The following is a 25,646-nucleotide window of genomic DNA, read 5'->3' as shown; positions in this document are numbered from 1 at the left end:
TATATATTGATTCACTGTAAAAAGATTAAAGGTCATTTTTAAGTCACTTTTGCTGCGGAAACAAGAGATGCACTCGACAGAGGGCTGTAATCTGCTCACAGCTTTGTCTTCGAAATCTGATGCGAGTTTGCTTACTGGCACAAGCAGAAACAAATGGAGTGTGCTGATAATGGAGCAATTCAAGGAGTCATCACACTCATCTCCACCCTTGTCATCCTCCTACACTAATCTCGCTAAGCATGCTTTATCTCCCACTTTTCCTTATTGTGAATGGAGACCAAACAGGGGAGGTCACGGTGCAAGCATAACAGCAGGATGACAAGCTATATTGTTCTTTGCTTTTTGATATTTGTTAGATAAACACAAGTTTTCACGGTCTTTTGAAGTGAAATGGATGCTAAAGTTACTTCAGAAACACCTGCTGAGCTTATGAAAGCTCCCCTTGGTCCAGCATTCTGGAGAAGTCTTGAAATGTCACGACCTTTAACGAGTTCTGTGTTGTCATGAAGCTGACTGGCATTTGCGTATGTTGGGGTAAAATATTTTTTGGGAGTTAAAACCCAAAGGTATTTAGAGAAGGTTATTGTCTATGATTCACACATTACTTGAAGCCAAAACACAGATTACAGTCTTTATTGTGCAATAATTATTTCAAAGAAATGAAATCAGGACGTTTGACTCAGTAGCTACCTTACTTACTGGAATCTTAACATTTCATCAGTATTTCTAAATTATCCATGGCTTCATAGTGTAGTGGTTTACACATTCACCTTAGAAGACTCCTGGGGATTCTATTAAATCAAATCAAATCAAATCACTTTTATTGTCACATCACATGTGCAGGTACATTGGTACAGCACATGTGAGTGAAATTCTTGTGTGCGAGCTTCACAAGCAACAGAGTTGTGCAAAATACAATAATGTAAACAAGCAAAATACAAGAATGGCTACATCTGAAACTAATAAATATATGTACAATATATAATAGTATATGCATTTCTGGATGTGTATACTAAATATTTTTCTACGTGTGTGTGTGTGTGTGTGTGTGTGTGTGTGTGTGTGTGTGTGTGTGTGTGTGTGTGTGTGTGTGTACACATATTTTACAAATTAAATAGAGTAAACAATGAATAGAATATATAAAATAAATAAAATAAAATATACAGAGTGAGACATGTGCAAAACAGTGGCATTACTGTACAGTATGGAGTGCATAATGTTAAAGTTCCAGTAGTGAAGCTGAGGTGTCTATGACGTGTTCAGCAGTCTGATGGCCTGATGGAAAAAGCTGTCTCTCAGTCTGCTGGTACGGGACCGGATGCTGCAGAACCTCCTTCCTGATGGAAGCAGTCTGAACAGTTTATGGCTGGGGTGACTGGAGTCCTTGATGATCCTCCCCGCTTTCCTCAGGCACCGCTTCCTGTAGATGTCTTGGAGGGAGGGAAGCTCACCTCCAATTATCCGTTCAGAGCACCGCACTACTCGCTGGAGAGCTTTGCAGTTGTAGGCGGTGCTGTTGCCATACCAGGTGGTGATGCATCCAGTGAGGATGCTCTCAATGGCACAGTGATAGAAGGTCCTGAGGATGCGGGGGCTCATGCCGAATCTTTTCAGTCTCCTGAGAAAGAAGAGGCGCTGCTGGGCCTTCTTCACTGTTTTGTTTGTGTGTACTGACCACGTAAGATCCTCAGCCAGGTGTACGCCAAGGAACCGGAAGCTGCTCACTCTCTCCACAGCAGCGCCGCTGATGGTGATGGGGGTGTGTACTTCTCTGCACCTCCGGAAGTCCACTATCAACTCCTTTGTCTTTGCGACGTTGAGGGTGAGATGGTTGTCTTGACACCAGTGGGTCAGGGCGCTGACCTCCTCCCTGTAAGCCGTCTCATCACTGTTGGTGATAAGACCCACCACTGTAGTGTCGTCCGCAAACTTCACAATGATGTTGGAGTTGTTAGTGGCTGTGCAGTCGTAGGTGTAGAGTGAGTACAGGAGAGGGCTCAGTACACACCCCTGTGGAGCACCAGTGTTCAGTGTGACGGGGGATGAGGTGATGCTGCCCAGTCTGACCACTTGGCGTCTGTCAGACAGGAAGCTAAGGATCCAGCTGCAGAGGGAGCTGCTCAGTCCTAGATCCTGCAGTTTCCTGTCCAGCTTCGAGGGAACGATGGTATTGAATGCTGAGCTGTAATCTACAAACAGCATTCTCACATACGTGTCTCTCTTCTCCAGGTGTGACAGGGCAGTGTGTAGTGTCAGGGCTATGGCATCATCAGTGGACCTGTTGTGGCGGTATGCAAACTGTAGAGGGTCCAGTGAGTCGGGTAGTGCAGAGCAGATGAAGTCCCTGACCAGCTTCTCGAAGCATTTGCTTACGATGGGAGTCAGGGCTACAGGTCGCCAGTCGTTCAATGAGGAGATGGTGGAGGATTTGGGTACAGGGACGATGGTGGCCATTTTGAAGCAGGCTGGGACTACAGACAGAGAGAGGGAAAGGTTGAAGATGTGCGTGAACACTCCAGCCAGCTGAGCCGCGCATGACTTGAGGACGCGGCCGGGAATCCCGTCCGGACCAGTAGCTTTGCGTGCGTTCACCTTCCTGAAGCACCTCCGCACATCCTCCTCAGACACAGTGTGCGCACTGACGTCATCCGCGGTGCGATGGGAAGGGTATCCAACGTTGAAAAACAGCACAATTACCCATTGCATGGTATGGTCTCAAACACAAAGAGTGAAATGTTACAATTAACCCCATAGTCTGGGTTAGTTGTAACATATCCTGGGGTGAAATGTAACACAATGAAATAAGGGTACTAACAAAACATTAACATGTAATCTTTGTTTATTCAACACATGAATGCACTTAGAGCCATTTATGTAGTTATGTGTGTGTGTGACAGAATGCAGAAATCTAGCTTTTGAACATATTCCAACCCCCCAAAAAAGACAAGTTATGGAATTTTCTGCAACTGAATATTTCATTAATTTTGGTTGGTCTTCCTTGAGTTTGGCCTCATTGGCTCAGTGGGCATTATAACCTACAACTCTTGCACCAATTTTGAACATAACAATGAAGCTGGAAAAATGTAGTTGTTCACCAGCATCGCAATTCCATTACTTTTTATCATGGCTTACCTTGGTGTGGTTTGCAAAGTGCTTCAGAAAGATGAGGAAATCTGTTTCTTGCACCCATCCTGATTTATTTCCACTACCAGTACTTCCTACTGGTCCATCTCTGACACAGTGGTCTGCATAATGTATGTGTGGGAACACAAACAGTGGAGGAATTGTGTTGCCAATGGCATTAACCGCATATACAAATGAAACCAGTGAACCTCTCTCTGCTGATGTCGTTGCCCCAACTTGTTTAATATAAGTTAAAGTAATAGTGTGGCAAGTTGTAACATCTGCATTATTGTTACAACTAACCCAGACTGTTGCTGTTACAACTGACCCAGACTCCTATAGCCATGAACTAGCTAACATTACAGCCAACGGCTAAAACATTAGCACTAAAGACCTACACAGAATATATCCCCATAGACATACAAATAACACAATTTAAGTTTGATGAGTTTAACTGAAAAGCAAATAATGCTATTAGAAATTGAAATAAAGTAGAAAAACTTACTTTTTGCCATACAAATTACTTTTTTTCGTGTTAAATTGTCTGTGTTTGACAAAATGTGCTGATTTTTCACATGTGATAGCAGAACTGAATTGGGCATGCACAGGATGAGTCACATCATTTGAAACTTAGCCCTGACTGGAGAAATTGGAAGTGTTACAACTGACCCACGTTACAACTATCCCCGGTCTCCCCTACTCTGCTAGGACTTTACTGTAGTTGTAACTGTCTTCAGTTACTGCTTGTTGTGCTTGCAGTTTTGACTTGAGTAATTGGCCATTGAATAATACAGTATGTCTTTTATTTGCGTTGAGAAACCGTTGACTTGCTTTTGCAGTATTATTTTCTGTTGAGATGAAGTACCGTCTGATCAACTTAGCTGAATCTGAGCCGAGAGTATAGTTATATTTGAAGAATCTCTTAATGTTCACCTACATAGAGCGTTGTTCAGCCGGCTAGATTTTGGAAGGGGTTTTTCTTCACTAAGGCAATAATTCTGTCGCTATGTACTTTAGGTGTCTTCTATGGTTTTTCAGGTTTTTTGGTTCTAAAGCTTATTGCACAGCAAAAAAGTGGACAGGGCCAGCCTTTTCTTCTTGTGTCCACGGTTTGTGCTAAGATGACAAGAATAATAATTCTCATCAGCTCAACCAGAAACCTTTACTGTAACTACTGGGCCCAGTGTCATCAATTAAAGTATTAAAAAAAATTAGACCCACCAAAACGCATCAATTTCTTACACAGTAGCAGGATGTTTTAAATGATGTTCATGGTTGGAAATGAGGAAAATTAGCAGGGAGCGTAACGTATTAGCAAGTCATCAAAGATGATTTGTTAACTTTATAAAATATGACAAACCTCTAAGTTTATTGTGTTTTCTCATGAAGAAAATCAAAGCAATAAAAAAATTGTGAGAATCATCCTGCAAACTAGTGTGAAAGTGAAATAATGGGCTTTTAAAATATGTACATAACTAACAAAGAAATTTTCATTGTGTTATGTAAAATGTTAATGTAATTCCAGTTCAGCAGTGGCTTTATGAAGAAAAATCTCTGAATAAATATATAGAATAACTATAAAGATTTTTGTATATTATTAGTTTTATTCATGTAACAATCCATGTTAATATTCTAAAGCTTAAATTGAACTGAAAATTAAATCACCAGGTTTGACATCACATGTCAAAAAAGAGAAAACTAACTTAATCAAACAACAAACTAAAGGAGGTCTTTACTGTGATTCTAATTATTTTTACTTTTGAATGCTGCTACATATGTTGGTCGTATCAAGTAACAGAAATCAATTTTTTCATATATTACAGGAGATTATCTGCAGTCATACTTCAACACGTGGCTATAAATATTATTATGTTTTATCATTACACTGACTACTGCATTCAGACCAGGCACATTTACAACTTCCTGTGTAGGCAGAATCTGCTAAATTAATGTCAACAGAAGGCAATCTTCTTCCCCTCACCATAATCGATGGGAAATGTCCCACACTTATTACAGTTTTTTGACAAAGATCCTTTGTTCCCTTCAATATGTTTATGTTTGTAATACAATCAAATTCAGCCTCTGTTGATAGCCCAACCAATGCTGTGTTTTGTACAATAAAAATATTTCTAGTCTAATAAAATAAAAAACTTTAAAAACTGTTCACACTGCAGAGTGCAGATGATTTCCCGTTGCCATAGTCACTTTGAGCTTATTTCACAATCATTTTATTGGATCATCAGCTAGCTACTTTATTATTTATCTATATGCCACCAGATTAGCTGGAAATGAAATGCCACATACTAAATCAAAGGAAATATATTTTCCTGAACTTAATCCAAGAGTTGATGTTGCTAATATCACATATTTAACACATGAAGCAATAGCAAGCTGTTGACTGACTTAGTATAAGGGCCTAAAGTCCAACACATGATGATGCCATTATAACTGTCAATTAGCCAATACTGTGGTTTATACACAGTATAATTTGGACTCGTGAAACACTTTGCATCGCACACAAGACACATTGGTGATTCATTTATTATCACTTTCGCCTTAGAACAAGACGATGGTTTGAACCTACTGGTTTTTGTTTTGTTTGCATGCTCTGCATGTGCATGCATGGGTTGTCTCTGCATACTCCTGTGTCCTGTTACATTTCAAATACATGCATGTTAGGTTAGGTGGTGACTATATGCACTGCGCATGGCCGTGGATGCAAGAGTGTGTAGTTAGTGGATTCTCTGTATTAGCACTGCAGTGGACTTGCAGCTTATCCAAGGTCTACTGGGCACTGTCAGCAGAGATAGGCTCCAGAATCTATTATCTTAATATGATCACAGATTACAAATATACCTTATATGGATACTTCGTAATTGGAGAATTGAGGTGTTTTCTACTTTCTTGTAGTTTGCAATATCTCTAAAACTAGAACTATCCTCTTTCCTGTACCTCTTCGCTGGACTATCATATCATGTGATTTTTATTGTCCTGCAATAAAAATCACATGATGCAGCAAGAGTAGTGACAGGGACTAGAAAGAGTAACTGCATTTCTTCCATATAAGCCTCTCTTCATTGTGGATTTAGCTACCTGTTAAATCCACAATTGAATTTAAAATCGTTCTCTTCACATACAGGGTCTTACATAATCAGGGCCTTCACACCAAATCATTACCATATTGGCAAAATAAAGCACTTTGCTTGCAGGATGTTAGCTTACTTGTTGTTACCAGTGTTTCTATAAGTAGAATGGGAGGCATTCAGCTTTCCAACCTGTCTTCTGTGGAACTAGCTCCCAATTTGGATTCGGGAGACAGACATCCTCATTACTTTTAAGATTAGGCTTGAAACTTTCCTTTTTGATGAAGCATACAGTTGAGGCTGATCAGGTGGTCCTGAATCCTCCCTTAGTTAATCTTATGATGCTGAAGGCTTCCCATCATGCACTGTTTCTTCTTCACTCACTTCATTTCACTCTCCATTTGTTTATACAACATATTTTATTTTTCATTAGTAACTCTGGCTCTTGTTCCTGTATGTCTTTTGTCCTGTGTGCATCTGCTCTCTTGTTTTTCACTCTTTCCCAACTGGTGGCTGTCCCTCCATGCTGGATGTTCCTCCTTGTTAAAAATGAGATTTTCTGTCACTGTCGCCAGGTGCTTGGTCTTAGGGGGTAGTCTGAGACTTGGATTTTATACTCTTTGTGTTTATACACCACTTTGCATTTACCTAAAAAAAAATGTTATGGTTTTGAAAGTTTTTTGTTTTTGTTTCACACAAAGTCTATGGAAGCATTTTCATGCCAGTAAAAATAAAAATAAAAATCTGTGACTAGACTAAAAAAAAAAAGCAAGAAAGAAAAGAATTTATCCAACAATAACAGCCCAAAACAAAAGAATTGCTTTTCGTGCCCTTGCTCTCCCTCTCAGTGTCTGGGTCCTAAGTCCTGCAAAACTACTCACTTTTCGGTCATAATGACAGCAATTTCCCAATTTATATTTTTCCATGTTTCAGGAAGCTACATAAACAATCAGCAGAGCACACCGGGTAACACAGAGGCGCGCACATTTTAAATTACATGATTACTTCAAAACAAAATCGCACACATTATTGACCCTCATAATGAGCAAAGAGCTCTACATGGAGCATTGCTCATGTAATAGCAGCTCTCATGCTTACTTCGCTTTGGATGACTAGTATGTTCTTCTTTATGTGTAATTTGCCAGTGATGAGCAAAGCCCTCATGTTGGGATGAGGTTACTCAAGTGGGATGCCATTCATACAAGTTTTCATGTGAGTGCTTTGCTGTGTTGCTCCAAGAGTCAAGTGTCACTATCATTTACATACTTGATCCATAATTTAACAGCTAAAGAAACATGATGGGAGTTGAGAGGGAAAAGAGTGGCAAAAGAAAACTTCCATCAACATACATTTGAATAGGAGTTTATTACAGCTTGCTGTCTGATTTTCAAAAAAAAATTAAAACAACTAATAAAAGACTGCTGCCAATAAAAGACCAATAAAAGTTACCCTGTATGAATACTAATTTAATATTTTGTGTGAGTCCTGACATTACAATAAATATGAGTCTTAGATACTTACTCGGCAGTACCTTGGCTTCAAGTAACACTGTGAGGAATCTTCAACTCATTTTTGACCAGAATATGTCCTTCAATGTGCATATTAAACAAATGTATATGACTTCTTTCTTGCATTTACATAATATCTGGAAAAAATAGAAACATCCTGTCTGAAGTGAAAAACTGGTTCGCGTCTAGTATTTATTACTTCTAGGCTGGAGTATTGTTCTTGATTACCATGAGATTGTTCTAAAAACTCCCCGAAAAAACTTCAGTTGATCCAAAATGCTGAATTTAAAATCCTTCTCCTCCCATACAAAATTTTGAACATTCAGGCCCAGTCTAATCTCAAAGACCTCATAGTACCATATGACCCCAAATTAGTACTTTGCTCTCAGACTAACCACAAGTTAGCCTGCAGTCTAAGTATTTCAAAGTAGAATGGGATGCAGAGCCTTCAGCTTTCAAGGCCCCTCTTCTGTGGAATCAGCTCCCAGTTTGGATTCAGCTGACAGACACTTTTTAAAGGTTAGGCTTAAAACTCTAGTATGCAGTTAGAGCTGGATCAGGTGGCCCTGAGCCCTTAGTTATGTTGCAATAGTCCTGGGCTGATGGGGGCTTCCCAGTTTCTTCTTCACTCACCTCTTTTATACACCACTATGCATTAAAATCATCCATCCATTCGCTTCCGCTTATCCTTTTCAGGGTGGCGGGGGGTGCTGGAGCCTATCCCAGCTGTCATAGGGCAAAAGGCGGGGTACACCCTGGACAGGTCGCCTGTCTGTCGCAGGGCTAATACATAGGGACAGACAACCATTCACACTCACATTCATTTGCACATTCACACCTAGTGGCAATTTGGATTATCCAATTATCCCCACAAGCTGCATGTCTTTGGACGGTGGGAGGAAGCCGGAGTACCCGGAGAGAACCCACGCAAACACGGGGAGAACTTGCAAACTCCACACAGAAAGACCCCGGCCTGATGGTGGAATTGAACTCAGGACCTTCTTGCTGTGAGGCAACAGTGCTAACCACCGTGCCACCGTGCTGCCCGCATTAAAATCAATTATTATTAATTATTATTAATCTCTGGCTCTCTTTCACAGTGTGTCTTTTGCCCTGTCTCCCTCTCCTCACCCCCAATAAGTCATGGCAGATGTCTGCTCCTCCCTAAACCCAGTTCTGCCAGAGGTTTCTTCCTATTAAAAAGGAGTTTCTCTTTCCCACTGTCGCCACAGCCTTTACCTTATAATATGTAGTGCCTTGCGGCAACAGTTGTTGTGATTTGACAATATATAAATAAAACTGAATTGAATTGACTTGAAAACAATACCAATGATGCCTTCTTCAAGCATATTAAAGGCTGCCGAAAATGTCATCCTGATACCAAATGAAACAGACACAGAAGCAGAAAATGCTATCAGCCTTAATCACCAGTGTGAATGTCAAATGTAGATTACACAGATGCAATCACCGTCCTCTGACACTGCAGCACCAGCGTGAAAAGCCCTTTTGTTTTGTCACATCTGCATGTCACCCCGTGCATGTCACCGGGGCGCCCACATCATAGAAATGGCCTCCTGACACGAGTTGGGGAAAATTCTTACCTGCAGGTTCCACTTTGTTTTGTTCCTCTAAATTGAGTACTTTTAATTGATGCTATGCCCACTAAACGGCAGTTATCACAATTCAGTAAGTTTGAATATTTATTATTTTCTTCTTTTTTTTGGGTTGTATGGAAGCCCCAAACGCAATTTCATTGTTCTTGACAATGACAATAAATAAATAAATACTAAATACTAAATACTTGAAGTTCCTGCGACTGCAAAAGCATCGCTCTGTTTTAGGAACATCAACGTCAGTACCGACCATTATAAACTTTCGCATTCACATAAAAGGAAGACATACGTGGAAGCTCTGAGTGAACCCTTAAAATGAGGTGGTGGTGGAAAAAAATGAAGACAATTACAGTGTGTGTATATTTTGTAATGTATGTGTGGCTGCGAGTTGTTTTTAGCTGGAAAAATAGTTAGCCTTTTAATGCTGTGCTGTGGGTCATGTTACAGACTTGTCCATAGACAAGAAAACAATAAATAAATAAAAAGGTGTATATTGCACACATGGGCTGTAAACAGTGTTATTTTTACACAAAAAATAACCCCCCCAAAATACACTAGTTCTTTTTCTGTGACTAAATGTGTGTAATTGTCACAAAATATTTACAGATTAAACGTTATTTAAATGTATGAAGCAGAATTGGCCAAGACTTAAATTCCTCTACATATTCCTCTATAGTGTATTATACTCCGTGGATATTTCCATTATTACAGCCATAACTCCATAAAATGTTTTCATGTCTGTACAATGTACATCAATGAGCTACAACAGAGGTTTTCATCACATCCTACACTGATGCTGTATTCATTTCCCTAAATAATGCATGACTTTTATAGTTTCTTTAACTTGGACATATGAGGCACAGTTTATGACACATGACAAGTGGTGGAAATGAAAATATGAAAGCACCCATTGTACACTTTGGATGTGTTTTGAAATCTCCCCATTTCATCACACTGAGCAAGTAGCTCTGAAGCTAACTGATGGTGACAGTGCACGCTACATACGCCAGCTGGGAGATTCAGCATTGTCTCTGCACAATAACTTCAACACAGCCATTTACCTCAAGGCATTGTCTGCAGATCAATGTTAATCCTTGATCTTAATCTGTGTCACATCTCTGACTCATTGTGTTGACATTCATTTGACTTGTTTATTGGTTTGCTTCGGGTCTCTGTATGGCCTCAGTGGACTTTTGCTATAAAACTGGACCACAAATATAATTTTATTGATGCAAAAAAAGGCAAATTCATCTGTACAATACTGACAACACCCTCGTGTTCTTAAACACATGGTGTTTGGCCAGTGTATTTATGAAAAAAAAAATACACATAAGCCATTGAAAGTATAGAAATAATATCTATTTCGTGGCTTAATAATGCCACCTGCTGTCCTTATCATGTTTGATCATGTTTGAATGACATGAAATTTTGTCATCGCCTGAGAAAGTTGAGCCACCAGCAAGGAATGAAATATTTTGGTAGCTAGGAAGGCTCCTATTTTTGAATCTCAGTTCAAAGACAATGTATATAACTTCACGATGTTACTTTAATTTACACGATATTTTAGTCAATATCAAAATGGTTATTGCACTTTGGCAGTTCTAACCATTTTATGCACCCCTCCTGCTGTCCAGCTGACCTATACTGGGTAAAGCCATGTTCTATTCAGCTGGTCATGGCAGATGGCTGACCCTTCTTGAATTAATTGAAGTGACAGAAATGGATGTCTCACTACAAAACTTTCCTCTTTCCTCTGTTTAGGGCATAAACCTTTTTTTCTCCTGCCATAATTAAAAAGTACATAGTTATGAGATTATGAAAGCTACATATATTCAGATCATTTATTTGAGCAAGGGTGTCAAAGTTATTGCTTTGGTAAATTTGACTTCTTTAAGTCATAAAAGACATATTTGGTTATCAAAACTGCACTTATGTGTTCCACAGCTTGACACTTGATCACAGCAGACTCAATGATTTTGATTTTACATTTATTTTTAAGACAAAGGGAATACTCACTATCAGAGAAAAATAATTTAACAGAAAATAAAACATTTTGTTGTCTGGCAGTGTTTTAGAGGAGTAGTTTTACAGATATCTCAGAGTTTCATATTTTGGTTTCATTTATCATACTTGAATCATACTTCAATGAATCTTGTTATTAATCTCTGGCTTTCTTCCACAGCATGTCTTTTATCGCATCTTTTTTCTCTCTCCCCGGCTGGTCATGGCAGATGGCTGCCCGTGAGCCTGGTTCTGTCGAAGGTTTCTTCCCAGTAAAAGGGAGTTTTTCTTTCCCACTGTCTCCAAAGTGCTGGCCTATAGCGGGGTCAGATGATTTTGGGGTTTTTCTCTGCATGTATTATTGTAGGGTCTACCCAGTGGCGGTCCTAGCCTGTTTGGCGCCCTGAGTGAACACTCCCTCTGGCATCCCTCCCCCCCTCCTCCCCCCAACCACATAAAACTGTTGTCAGAACCATACTGAATTTCACCAGAGAAAAATGCGCACACACACGAACATGAAGAGAGAGAAAGTATGCATAGTATGCAAACAGCTACCAAACAGCCATCATAATTCGTCATACAATGAGAACAGGACAAATCAACAATTGACAATGACTAATTAATATTAAAATCTGTAACATTATGTATTGTACTGTTACTATTTTTACCATTTCTTTTTGGAGCAACTGTAACCCACATTATTTCCTTAGGGATTAATAAAGTATTCTGATTGTGATTCTGATTGTTTCAGGATACATGACCTGCCATTATCCAATGACACATCTGCTTACCTCTATCTTTTGCTCATTTCTCTTCCTCTTTTTTTCCCCTATTTTTTCTAAACTGAGCACCTGATGGCTTTCAACTTTTCTTGTCCATCTTCCATTGGTTTTAATTTTGCACTCCAGTATGAACCTAATTGACCTACACCCTAGTTCACAGATTCACTTTGTCTAAGGTGTATTTCTGGAATTTCGCACAACCCAGGAACAAATCATGAATACATAATGGGCTTGGATTTACAACATTATGAATGAAATGTGCTCTATTTGGAAGCAGCCGGCCCCACTGCCCTGTCGACAGGTTGTGTGTGAGACTTTAAATCATCAAACTGTAAATTATAAATTTTAAATCGTTATTGATCCCTTTACCCCTGGTCCTAAAGTGTATATTTATTTTCTTACTCTTCTTATATTTGTTGTTTGTTTATTTGCACTGCTGTAACTGGAGCCTCGTCGTCTCGTCTCTCTATATACTGGACTGTATGTAGCGGAGATGACAATAAAGTTTACTTTGACTTCAGTGCGTGGGACATTGCGTCAACATGTGGTACAGGACTCAACTAATAAATGCTTTGTTGTTCAACATAATGAACATAAAGAACAAATCTACACTTCTGTAGCGAGGAGATCTGTTATATTACGAGGAGCAACTGTTAAACAACTGCACAGAATCTATGTGACTTGTAGTGTTATTTTTAGCGTTTGCTGGTGGAGGAGGATGTTGCTGTCACATGACCGCTCCATCTGAGGACCAGGAAGTAAGAGGGCGGTGCTTCGTAGGGCTGGAGGGCTGAAAAAACAAGGTAACCGCTATTGTATTATATCTCTGTTAAAATGGACACAGAGTGCATTTTGAATAAAAACCCTGACAGTGGTTTATACGAGTATTTCGCGGGTGTACGCACTCTTTTCGCCTGGTTTATGCAACCGGCGTCATTTATGCTAACAGCAGCAGCTAGCTTTGTCCAGCTAACAGACGCTAACCGACAGAGAGGACAGCAGGAAGGGTCACCGATGTCTCTGGGTTCAGGGCTGCAGTATTCACCAGCTGCCTCGAAAGCCCGTTTATTTTAGTTTTTGGGGCACTGTGTTGTAGTTTTAATCGACGTCCTTTAAATATGTCAGCGTTAGAAATGCACAAAGACACAAAGCGACTATTTATGTGCATTGACGTAACCTCTTCAATCAGGGATATGAAACTAAATGTACATCTTGACCACCCTTCATTTTGATCTTAATTGGGCTTAAAGTAACACAGCGTTTCAGAAAAAGAACATCATACCAACAGTAAAATGTGGTGATGGTGGTGTGACGGTCTGGGGCTGTTTTGCGGCCTCACAATCTGGAAGACTTACTGTGGTAAATGGACAGTAGAATTCATGGTTCTATCAAAACATCCTGAAGGAGAACGTCCGACCATCTGTTCGTGATCTCAAGCTAAAGTCCACTTGGGTTCTGCAGCAGGATAACAATCCAGAATACACCAGCAAGTCCACCCTTGAATGGCTTAATAAGAACAAACTTGAGACTTTGGTCTAGTCAAACTCCTGACCTGAATCCGATTGTGGCTGAATTACAACAATTCTGCAACAATGAGTGGGGCAAAATTAATCCACAGTGCTGTAAAACTTGCTGCCAGTTATTGCAAACACTTGATTGCAGTTGTTGCTAAGGGTGGCCCAACCAGTTAATAATAAACACCTTCATTTAGAAACTGAATTTTGTTTACTTATATTATCTTTCTCCAATATTTAATTTTATTTGATGATCTGAAGCATTTAAGCGTGACAAGCTTACAAGAAAATGGTAAATCGGGAACGGGGCAAACACTTTTTCACACCACTATATATAAAATAAAGAAATCAGTTTTTCTAGTATCCTGATGACTTTGCACTATTGTACCTACTCCGTCTTCTACATTAAAAGATCTTTATGGAACTGTCTTGGAAAAGGCATTTTTAGTGTCAGTTATACTTTTTACCTCGATAAATACAGGATATATAAATGTGAAATAAATATAAAATAATATAATAATATCAAAATCAAAAAATTTTTATATGATACTACTTATCATTTTTTTTGGCACATCAGTTATAGTTAAGGCAGTGAAATGATGTTACCTTATTAAACTGCAGTGTGCATCCTGTTATTTCTTACCATTTGATACACAAAAATTTCCCAAAAGAGTATAAAAACCTCTTTGGGAGAGGCTAAACTTCTTTGGGGCAATCACCAAAATTTTCTGTATGAAGGAAATGATAAACTTTATTTATATAGCATTTTTCTTAAAAAGTAACAATGTGCTTCTAGGAAACATCCGATTAAAAAAAACTTGCTTGGGCCAAGCTGCTGTGTTTTGGACCTGCTGTAGTCACCCAGGCAGTGACAGACTGATACTTGAATAAAATCTATTCAAGTAGTCCACTCAGGATGAAATTAAGGTGTGGATAACCATTCAAAGTCCCTAAAACAGACAACCAGCTTTAACTTTCCAAGTACCTGAAGTTGAAAGAAGCATTTATTTATGTCATGGTCTCTGTATGACAGCATCCATCATGACAGCCATAAAGCATGCTCTCCAGAGGGACATCTTCACACCCAATGATGAGCGTCTCCTTGGCATTGTTAATGTCTGCAAAGCAGGAAAAAAGAAGAAGAACTGCTTCTTGTGTGCTACAGGTAGTCACCATATAAATGGCTGTAAATAATGTGTAAGGATAAGAAGCCTTTTGAAGTAATTTTTTTTTTAAGTAATTGGTTTTTTTTGCTCTTCCAGTTACCACAGAGAGGCCTGTCCAGGTTAAAGTAGTAAAAGTGAAAAAATCGGACAAGGGGGACTTCTACAAGCGACAGCAGACCTGGGAGCTCAGAGACTTGACAGAAGTAGATGCCAAAGATGCAAGCAAGGTGAGAAATAATACATTTCTCTGACCTTTTTTTTGTGTTTTCACTTAGAAAACATGTTTTCAAAGCTGATATTGTTTTTTACTTTTATGGTTTAGGAAAATCCTGAGTTTGATCTTCATTTTGAGAAAGTTTACCGGTGGGTGGCCAGCAGTACAGCTGAAAAAAACTCCTTCATTTCCTGCATCTGGAAGCTGAACCAGCGTTATCTGAGGAAGAAGGTGGAGTTTGTGAATGTCAGTTCTCAGCTGCTTGAAGGTGCGTAAATAAATACTCCACCATTAGCCATCCCTGTGACGGCATGCCTCTTGCTACAATTTGATTGCATTTGCTTAAAGGTGTGTCTGTTTATCTCAAACCACTGCCGTTGACACTAGAGTGCACATATTTGAGTTAATCTAATATGGAAGTGAGAATTCCACCTGGATTTTTCTTTTTAAGTAAAATTTTTAATGGCATGTTTTCAAAAAGATTCTGCCTCTTCTCTGTTTCCTGGTTTGTGGTATGGTTTTCTGTGTTAAAGTCTTTCTTTATTCTCACTTTTTTCTCTTTAACTTTCTCTGGCCAGAACTTCCTAAAGCGGAAGGTTGGTAGGACTTAACTTCCCCCTCCTCGTTCCTCATGTGTTTTCATTACATCAAACCACCATTCTCACCAGAGACTTTCACCTCCTTAAAACTGCTGCTATTTGGCTCGTTGTCCTTAGAAAGTAAATAGAAATGATTCATTTTGTTTGTCTACAGACATTTAGATCATGTTTTTAATCTCCTTGTTTCCCATGTTCGTTCCACATTAAAATGACTGTTTGTATCAAAATCAAATTTACATACTTGTCCTCTGGCCTGTAGCTGTGTATCTGTTTATATTGTTTTGAGTGCCATCGCCTTAGAGCAAGAGCGTGTTTGAATTAAATCTGCATGCTTCCCTTGCACCTGTGTGGGTTCTCTGTACCTCTGATTTCTTCACACAGTCCAAAAGCATGCATGTTTAGTTGATTGGTGATTCTAAATTGGCCATAGGTGTGGAATTGAGTGTGAATAGTTGTATGTCTCTATGTGTTATTCCACCTCTCGCACTATGACAGCTGGAATAGGCTCCAGCTCCACAACAACCCTGAACTAAAAAAATTGGATGGAAGGACTCAGTTTTGGAGGAAATAACCAGTCTTCTCTTGATTATAATTGAACTAGATATCATGTGAACTTTGATGTGCACAGAATATTTTTGAAACAATCAGCAGTATACCTCTTTCTAGAAATCATGAGCCAATTACTCAAAAAAAACAAGCGTTATAAACAGTTTGATGTTGGGACTATTTGCCTTTTGCTGTCTATACTGACCAAGCACTCTTACTTCTATTTGACATCATAGAGATACAAGAGTAAAAAAAACCCTCTTAATTGAGCATAAATGTACTTAAAAGCAAGCAGGTTGAAGCATGAGCCTTTGGTTTATCGGGTTTTCTAGCATATATATACTGACTGACTTATTTGAAACCTTTCTTAATGAGTAGCCACATCTGAAAATCGTAGGAAAGTATAATAGGTCTCCTTTCATGTGTAGATCCTGTGTCATTTTCTTGAGCCTTGAGCATGAACTTCTTCTCATGACTATGTGTGTACTTCCTTTTGTTGGGTGTAGTTTATCAGGTTGAAAATAGTTCCTACATGAAACTGCTCTTAACCTGGTGGGTACATTTTTTAAGTAATTGGATCATAATACTATGGAAAGATATTGATGCAGAGTTTTAAAATGTACTTATGTTGTTACCTGAGCTCCTCAAGGCATCTCTACAGCTGTTTATCTCCAAAACTGGGCAAGTCGCACTCTAGAGGCCAGAGTGAAAATATTTATATTTGATTTTGCTGTGAATTGTCCCTTTTCATACATATGGATATGTCAGTATATAACCTTAGTAATATATCCCACACTATTTAATGCACACCTGTAGTTTAATTGGAGCTAAAAGAAGTAAAGTACATTGTTAGTTCAGTTGTTTCAGCATACAGATTAATTATTACAGTAATTTCTTTACTTGGAAGCTGATAGACATGCTTCATATTTTCAACCTCCTGCCACTATCTAATATTGTTTTTCATTTGTTGCTCATAGTCATGCTACGCTTTCATCACTCATACAAAATAAGTACAGCTTTACTCTTAAAACCATGAAAGATCTGGGTATCCCTTACTCAGTGTAATTGTGCCTGTAGATGTTCTTTCAATAATGGAAGAAAACTGGATTGAGTCTGAAGATGCCATATCATGTGTTTTGAACTTTGCCACTCTACTTATGTCTTGCACATGTTTTTGTTCTCTTCTCCTGGGCTTAGAGTCTGTGCCAAGTGGTGAGAGCCAGAGTGTTGCAGGGGGAGATGAGGATGCTCTGGATGAATACCAGGAACTCAGCACCCGTGAAGAGCAAGACATTGAGAGCATGATGGTGACATGCGAGTACGCCATCTCCAATGCAGAGGCTTTTGCTGAGAAGCTCTTCAAGGAGCTTCAGGTTTTAGATGGGGTGAGTAAAGCCAGTTCATTGTCCATTTTTAAGAGTGACATCTGTTTAATGACCTAAAACCACTCTCATTAATAATGAAAGAAAATGATAGTAATTATATCTCTTTATCTGTTCTTACAATAAGGCCAACATTCAGTCCATCATGGCATCAGAGAAGCAGGTCAATATCCTAATGCAGCTGCTGGATGAGGCACTGGGAGAGGTGGACACCATCGAGGGCAAGCTGAGCAGCTATGAAGAGATGCTCCAGAGTGTGAAGGAGCAAATGGACCAGATCTCACAGAGCAATCGTCTCATCCAGATCAGCAACACCAACAATGGCAAACTACTGGACGAGATCCAGTTCTTAGTGGTAAGAAGCACATTAAAATGTTTTCCAAAATAAGCAGCAAACTTTAAGCCTCAGTGGATCTGAGGGTATTGGAAATTTAAAACTTTTTGGGGAATGGCCATGTTGTTTTTCAGAGGAAGAAGAAGTAGTGAAGTAACGTACAAAAAGTCTTTTGGGGCGCCTTTTTAGTTCAGTTAATCACACGACAAGTAAAATTAAGGTGAAGCCACCCATGTCCACTTCATAGTCAAAGCAGACACACTCCTGATTTTTAGGACTTGATAAAGTTCAAAAGGTTGCGTTTATGAAATTCACTTTTAGAACCAGTCTAAAAAGGCCACTTGAGGATCAGTTGAGCAATTCTACTTTCAACCAAATTTAGATTTTGCTAGACGACACTTTGATTTGTGACTTTCATTTTGTTTTCCTTGTGTAGAACTACATGGACTTATCAAAGGGACACATCAGGGCCTTACAGGAGGGAGATCTGACATCCCCTAAAGGTATAGAGGCCTGTATCAATGCCTCTGAGGCTCTCCTGCAGTGTATGAATGTGGCTCTCAGACCAGGTAAGTTTAAAAATGACGTTTTCTTGATTACTTGCTGACTGGGTTGATGAGCCGGTGCTCTTTAAAAAAAACAAGTAATGAGATTAAAGTCTTGTTGTTTTCTTTCTGCAGGCCATGAAAAACTCATGGCTGTGAACCAGCAACAGCTCCTGTTTGCTGAACTGAGAGACACCTTTGCTCGCCGCCTCACGAATCATCTCAACAATGTGTTTGTTCATCAGGTAACAGGCATAGCTTGGTCAGGAATATATTTTCATTGTCTTATTCTAAACATTTAAAGAAGGAAAATCTCATCAGAATAAATGTCTCTTGAATCCCCCAGCACTACTGAACTGTGAAATTGAACAAGGTGTACTGATAACGTTGAAATTTGTTGGTTTCGTAAATGTTTGGCTGAACAAAGTAGTGTAAGCAGATTTAATAATGAAATGTTTTGGTATCCTCGTCCCTGGTCTGCTGTGAAATGGAGGACATCAGTCTATCCTTTGCTTTTCCAAGCTCTTTGTCTCTCTCTTTCTCCTCTACTGAGCTTTCTGTTTAGTTAAGACTTACTTCCTGGGCTTCCTTGTATCGTCTCCCTTCACCTATCCTTGATTCTCTGTGTATCCCACTTTGAATCATCCCACTCTGCTCTTTGTCTCTGTGTCAGTTCAACCACTTCAGTCACTTCAAAATGACCATCCCTCAGTTCTATAGGTCCTCCTGTCTGTCACTTCCAGTGAGTACCCTCACAGCAACCCCCACGTGCCCCATTTTGCTAATGTTTGAATTCTCACATATAACTCAAACATACATGCCATGAGAGCTCAAGCTTTTCACCATAGCACATTATGTATTGCATGGGATATATTTCTAACTACTGAACATCTCACATTTGATCTCAAAGCTGAAGAGGCTCTGTCCATCCTCCTCCTCCTCTGGCAAATGCCTCGGCTCAGGGCTCATTATGTTTGTGTGCTAACGTGGCTTCTTTGCTAATAGTCTCATATCATAAGATGCTGTGCTTGTCTGCGTGCATGTCTTGAAGAGACTGAACAAGCTTAGGGGAAAGTGGGAAGAACATCAGTTCGGTATCAAAAGAGATGCAGTTCAGGAAGTTGGCTGAGAATGTGGTGGCTCTGGAGTGTAAGAACGTCTTAGATTATTTACTTTAACATCATTTGGATATCCAGTACACTAAGGTAATGCTTCAGATGATTGTAAGAGGAAGCAGGCCAAGTCTTCCTTTTGCATAACATGTGTTTGCGTGCATATATGGAAAAATGCATATTATAACTTTTCTCCTGTAATGTATACTTCTGGTGAATATACTGCTAATGATTATCTGTTCTCACTGTGATCTTCAGGGCCATGACCAGAGCTCAACCCTGTCACAGCACACAGCTGAGCTGACCCTGCCCAAACACAGCCCTCTCCACAGGGACTTACTGCGCTACGCCAAGCTCATGGAGTGGCTGAAGAACACACACAGGGAGAAGTACGAAGGCCTGTCGAGGGTCAGTGCAGTGTTACTTTGCAAAAATACTTGAGAAACAGTTTGACATTTTGGGAAGTGTGCTTTTTGTGGGGTTTGGATAGTACAGCGGACATTTGTGAGCATTATTAATACAGTTAAAGAAGCAGAGAGTGGTTAAAAAAGACTAAGAAATAAACTAGAAGCAAAGAAAAGAGGAGAGAGCACATGATTCTTAGTATAATATAATGCTTTCCTAGAATGTATGTTTTCCAAAATGTTAATACACATTTTAGCTGTAACAAGTCGTAAATCTTAACAAATATTCTCTCATTTTTTTACAGACATATGTTGAATATATGAGCAAACTGTATGAGCGAGAAATCAAAGAGTTCTTTGAAGTTGCCAAAATAAAAATGGCGGGTACATCCAAAGACCCGAAGGGCAAGTTCGGTAAGCGCTATGATTCCCACGTTAAACTTAACATGAACTATGCTTGTCTTCCATCATGTAGTTCACTCAAAAGGAATGAATTTTGTTGCATTTCTTGACTGTTTTATCCTCTTCTTATATTATGTTCTCACACCTTTACAAACATTTCTGCACCATGTCTGGTACCAAAAGCATTACCAAAATCTTTTTAGAAGAGGTCTCACAGCTCTGCATCCTTGGCAGCCTTCTTGATAATCCCTCTAGACACTTATTTGGACAGTTATTTTGAAGCTTTATCTAATGATCACGGCAGCATTAAAAACTGCATCTGTAGAATCACCAGTTGAATATGATTTTAAAAAACAAAACACTTGAAGATTTATGTGCTTTAGCTTTTAAAATAAGATTATAAATAGCTTTTTTCCCCCTGAAATTATTCTTATACCACCATCTTTGCTGTTGCAGGCTTCTCCATCTTATAATCTTATGCCTGCATCCAAAGTTTGTCTTTCAGTAATGTCTCCTTTTCCCTTTGCACAGGGACTTTACATGCTTTGTTTCTCAATATGTATAATCTGCACAGAACCCCTGGATGAGCTTAGGTTTTGGCAGATTTATAGGACTCTGCTTTCTGCACTCTGTATTAGCTTTTCCTTCTGAAAACAAAAACAAAGACTTTGTTTTCCAAAGGTTTTTTCGAGCAACTACCTAAGTCACTGTGGTGCACGTCAGCATATGTGTACATCTAACATCTAGCCTTACCCCTCCCATGCTGCATGTATTAAGCCTAACCTGTGTCTGTCTTTGATGCCCGCCTTTCTAACTGGCTGCAGCTACGCTTCCGCGGAAAGAGAGTGCACTCAAACAGGAAACAGAAAGTAAGTACGACATTTGAAATGGAGCTGTTCCACTGTCAATTTTCAACTGTGCTTCTGATCACTACATGGCTGTACTAAAATGAATCCTCTGATCAAACCCCTTTGCTGTTCCAATACAAGCCATTACCTCACCCTGTACCTGGTTGGTTGGGCTAAATCATCACAGTACATTACCACACATTCTGTAACAAATGCCAAAAATCTAACCATTTAATTTGATGTTAAGTTGGATTCCTTCACTGTAGAATTTTTGGAAAACTGACTTGTATTAGCCTTCCCACAAAACATAGCCATTAACTCATACCATATTTGTTGTGCTACATTAGGCCTACATGGCAGCTCTGGGAAGCTGACAGGCTCTACTTCAAGCCTGAATAAGCTCACAGTGCAGGGCTCCAACAGCCGGCGTTCCCAGTCTTCATCACTACTGGACATGGGCAACATGTCCGCTTCTGACCTCGATGTGGCCGACAGGACCAAGTTCGACAAGGTAACACTACCAGAAATTTAAGTGGAGTGGAAATAAAGCAACATGTGTGTACATCCTGAGAAATTACATTTATTTATTTATTTTTGTCTCTGCAGATATTTGAGCAGGTCCTCAGTGAGCTGGAGCCTTTGTGTCTTGCAGAACAAGACTTCATCAGCAAGTTTTTCAAGCTGCAGCAGCATTTGACAGTTGCACCCCCTCTCGCACAGGTATTTTTTTGATCACATACTGGAAATGGCTGTAACAGAAAGATCAAATGTCATCTAAATGAATTATAATACTTCACAACAATAGCAGTGCTTGTACTTGTGTGGTAGCATCTGAAACTGGAGCATTTGTTTCTCCTGAAAGCGTAGAATAAAACAGTGATGACAGATGTTAGCGTGTTATCAGATCCAGTGTCATTCATATATGCATCCACAGATGTTTGTTTAGGTTTGTCATGTTTGATCTCTTTTGTCCTGTCAGCCAGAGGCGGAGGATTTCGATGGAAGCTTGCCATCTAAAAAGCCTCCCCAGGCAGAACACAAACACTCCTTGTCATCAGAGTGAGTTCTTGCAGATCATTGCTAATATTTCTGATGTAATTTTTTATTTTTTTTAAATGCAATTGTTCGCTTCTTTTTTCTATTTCCAGGAAAGATATAGTGCGGCTGATGATGAATAAAATCTTCCAGAGCATCGAGACAGAGCTCAACAGCCTCATCGCTTTGGGCGACAAGATTGACAGCTTCCACTCTCTGTACATGCTGGTGAAGATGAGTCACCATGTGTGGACAGCTGAGAACGTTGACCCGGCCTCTTATCTCAGCACAACTTTGGGAAATGTGCTGGTGACTGTCAAGAGAAACTTTGACAAATGCATTGTGAGTAGTGCCTTTTTTGTTGTTGTTGTTGACATCACTAAATTCAAGTCTGGTTAAGGAATATTATGTAGGTTTATTGAAGGCTGCCACACTATGTGTCTGTCTAATTTCTTAACTGCCTATCCAACTCCAGACCCACAAGCAACTCTGGGTCATGTGGAGGGGGGGGGGGTACACTCTGGACACTCGCCAGTCCATCGAAGAGACAGAAACACGCTCTGACATCCACACTTCCAGCCAATTTAGAATCACCACTTAACAAACACATCTTTGGCTTGTAGGAAGAAGTGAAAGTAGGTGAAGGAAAATCAAAAAGGCTGAGGGATAACATGCAAACTCCACAAAATAGTATAAAAGAGGGACAAAGTTTCTGGGTCTGAAAGGTAAGGGCAACACAGACGTGCCTTAAACCTGGAGTCACTAAAGTGGTAGAAAGCCTTGCAGCTGGGTGACTGTGGGTCAGGAATGGTTGTGCAGCACGGCTACTCATGCCTGGATATTGCATTCAGTGTTGTGACACCAAACACGTGAGTTTACAATGAAGTCATAAAGGCAAAGTGTAGTTTTCTGATGCTGAGGAATTTATTTATAGCAATCTACTCCTCAAAAATCATAACAGTAGTATCATTTTGTGAAAAGGCCAAGCAAAATTTTACTCAGAATTCATTTTCTGTGATAATCTAGTGTTGTTGTTTATTTGTTTGTTTTCAGTCAAAGGAGTCATTGCTGGGCTGAATTTGGGAATAAATTTTAACTTTCTTTCTTTTCTTTTTTTACAGTCTAATCAGATCCGACAAATGGAGGAATTTAAGATATCCAAGAAGAGCAAAGTTGGTATCCTGCCTTTTGTCACTGGGTTTGAGGAATTCGCTGAACTGGCTGAAACCATATTTCGCAATGCAGAGCGTCGAGGAGACCTGGACAAAGCTTACGTTAAGCTTATCAGGGCCGTCTTCATGAACGGTGAGACCACTGATCATTAAGCAAGTTTTTATTTATTGGAAAAGGATCATGTGAAGTTGATGTGGTGTCCTGGAATTTCTGACTTGTTTATTGTCTTCTCAGTGGAGAAGGTTGCCAATGAAAGCCAGAAAACACCACGAGATGTCGTGATGATGGAGAATTTCCACCACATCTTTTCTACGCTGTCACGTCTAAAGATTTCCTGCCTGGATGCAGAGAGACGAGAGGCCAAGCACAAATACACAGACCATCTACAGTCTTACGTAATCAATTCTCTGGGCCAGCCTCTAGAAAAACTGAATGTGAGAAGAGTTAAAGTGACCACAAAATTCAGTCATCTTTATTAGCCTGAGTTGGAGTATTACGAATATAAGCAGAGTTTTATAACAGGCAAACTGTCATCTCGCTTGCAGCATTTCTTTGAAGGAGTTGAAGCACGTGTAGCCCAGGGTGTTCGTGAGGAGGAGGTGAGCTATCAGCTGGCCTTCAACAAGCAAGAGCTGCGAAAAGTAATCAAAGAGTATCCTGGTAAAGAGGTGAAAAAGGGACTCGACAATCTTTATAAGAAGGTGGACAAACACCTGTGTGAAGAAGAAAGTCTGCTGCAGGTGAAAAAAAAACAGTTTAGGGGATTAAAATCATTGCATGCCTCTTCCTGCCTCTGAACTGTTGCACTTCCTGTCTATTCCTCTAGGTGGTGTGGCACTCCATGCAAGACGAGTTCATCCGTCAGTACAAGCACTTTGAAGATCTCATAGGCAGGTGCTACCCTGGCTCTGGGATCACTATGGAGTTTACAATCCAGGACATGCTGGAGTACTTCTCCAGCATTGCTCAGTCTCATTAATCTTGCTGCTATGCACCTTTCCTTAATGATTCATTACTGGCTCACACTGGCTGAAGATACACTAGCAATTTACAAACTACCATCTAATGCTTTTTGAATTAAGAACATTTCCTCTTTGTGTTTTTATTTGAATGAAAGGGAATTTGTACATAAGACAGTGCTAGGGATATTGCTGCATTTTTTTGTGTGTGTGTTTCGTTGAGATTTAACAACAGCTCTCTAAATACTTCTTGTTTGTCATATTTTTATTATTTTTTGATGCCATATGTACATAATAAATTAGCATCTGCACAACCCCTCCTAGTATTTGTCGCACATTTCTGTTTGTTTTACCGTTAAGTCAGGGGAGTGTCCTTGCTCTCGATACTGGATGAGAGCAGGGATAGGACCAGTGGTGGAGCGTAACTTTACTGAAGTACAATTTTAATATACTTTGTTAAAGTATATCTGTGTTATTTTGCTTTTTCTTTACAGTTGAATGCAAACATTGCATTTTGTACTGCGCACATTTACTTTAAAGGTTATACATCTCCAGCTGCATCAATAAAGTGATGTATACATACACTTGGTAGTGACTACTTTTGCTTTAGGTAATTTATTTTTTTTATGCTAAAACTTTTATACTGTTAGGCTACTTGGTTATGATAACTACAGTGTGTTTAGGAAAAACAACCCATCAATGGTAATAGTCACCCTCCTACTGAATACTCTAGTTAACACAGTATTAATTTAAGCAAATTTTTTATTGGTAATTTCAGTATTTATTTCCAATTTTTTGGTCAAATAAACTATTCATATTACAAAGCTATTAAATAAACCTTTGTGAGCCAAAAAACCCCCCATTAGAAATATAGTATAGTAACAAGGTTAAAATTAGATTAACCAAGTTGAACAAGTTAACAGGGCTAAACTGATATTTTACTTTTAATTGAAGATCCTGACATAAATGTGGCAAATAATACTCAGGACCACAGAAATGTTGTTTCTCAGTTTTATCAGAAAAAGATGCAAGCTGTGTGTTTTGTAAACCTCTGTGAAAGTCCAGGATAAATATAACTAAAAGAAGGAAATTACAGAAAAAACAAAAAGGTCGGCTGGGCCTATTAAACGTTTGTGCCCGACGGTCTGTGACTGTTTTTTTCAATGGTTTTCCAGTTCTTCTCTTCAGATGTTCTGATTTCCTGTTGGGTCCTCCCCTGCTTGATATTAGTCCCCCCTTCCCCGATCGAAAATATCTGGAAACGCCCTTGCGTTAATATTTACTGTTTGGGCTAAATAACTTT

At 39.4% G+C, this 25,646-nt stretch overlaps 1 protein-coding gene across 5 annotated transcripts; it reads left to right on the top strand.

The window, feature by feature from the left end:
* Window positions 1-12,769: 12,769 nt before the first annotated feature.
* exoc1 (exocyst complex component 1) lies at window positions 12,770-24,659 on the top strand. 5 transcript variants are annotated; one of them, XM_086282765.1, is made up of 21 exons: window positions 12,770-12,913; window positions 14,658-14,789; window positions 14,887-15,017; window positions 15,113-15,272; window positions 15,583-15,600; window positions 17,347-17,534; window positions 17,659-17,886; window positions 18,302-18,434; window positions 18,546-18,655; window positions 19,084-19,152; window positions 19,781-19,930; window positions 20,232-20,340; window positions 21,153-21,197; window positions 21,524-21,687; window positions 21,783-21,896; window positions 22,156-22,235; window positions 22,325-22,553; window positions 23,333-23,516; window positions 23,619-23,818; window positions 23,930-24,124; window positions 24,211-24,659. In XM_086282765.1, the coding sequence occupies exons 2-21, from the start codon at window positions 14,666-14,668 to the stop codon at window positions 24,361-24,363; spliced, it is 2,784 nt and encodes a 927-aa protein (XP_086138891.1). In that variant the 5' UTR covers window positions 12,770-12,913; window positions 14,658-14,665; the 3' UTR covers window positions 24,364-24,659. The 5 variants fall into 5 exon arrangements, with proteins under 5 accessions (XP_086138891.1, XP_086138888.1, XP_086138889.1 ...); XM_086282762.1 differs by lacking the exon at window positions 19,084-19,152; XM_086282766.1 differs by lacking the exon at window positions 19,084-19,152 and having other exon boundaries at window positions 12,827-12,899.
* The last annotated feature ends 987 nt before the right edge of the window (window positions 24,660-25,646 follow it).

This window comes from Aulonocara sp. 'chitande type north' Nkhata Bay, linkage group LG23 (genome assembly GCF_057382095.1).
Source record: "Aulonocara sp. 'chitande type north' Nkhata Bay isolate Kocher_YH1m ecotype deep benthic linkage group LG23, A_spYH_male_GT1.1, whole genome shotgun sequence".
Classification (NCBI taxonomy): domain Eukaryota; kingdom Metazoa; phylum Chordata; class Actinopteri; order Cichliformes; family Cichlidae; genus Aulonocara; species Aulonocara sp. 'chitande type north' Nkhata Bay.
Note: the sequence above shows the minus strand (reverse complement) of the source record. Positions and strands in the feature narration are given on the sequence as shown.

What these genes read in the sequence shown, in the direction of transcription:
- exoc1 (XM_086282765.1), top strand. Translation starts at nt 14,666, where the DNA reads ATGACAGCCATAAAGCATGCTCTCCAGAGGGACATCTTCACACCCAAT. An exon ending in ATGCCAAAGATGCAAGCAAG is followed by an intron (nt 15,018 to 15,112) that starts GTGAGAAATAAT and finishes TTTATGGTTTAG; the next exon opens with GAAAATCCTGAGTTTGATCT. An exon ending in AGCTTCAGGTTTTAGATGGG is followed by an intron (nt 17,535 to 17,658) that starts GTGAGTAAAGCC and finishes TCTTACAATAAG; the next exon opens with GCCAACATTCAGTCCATCAT.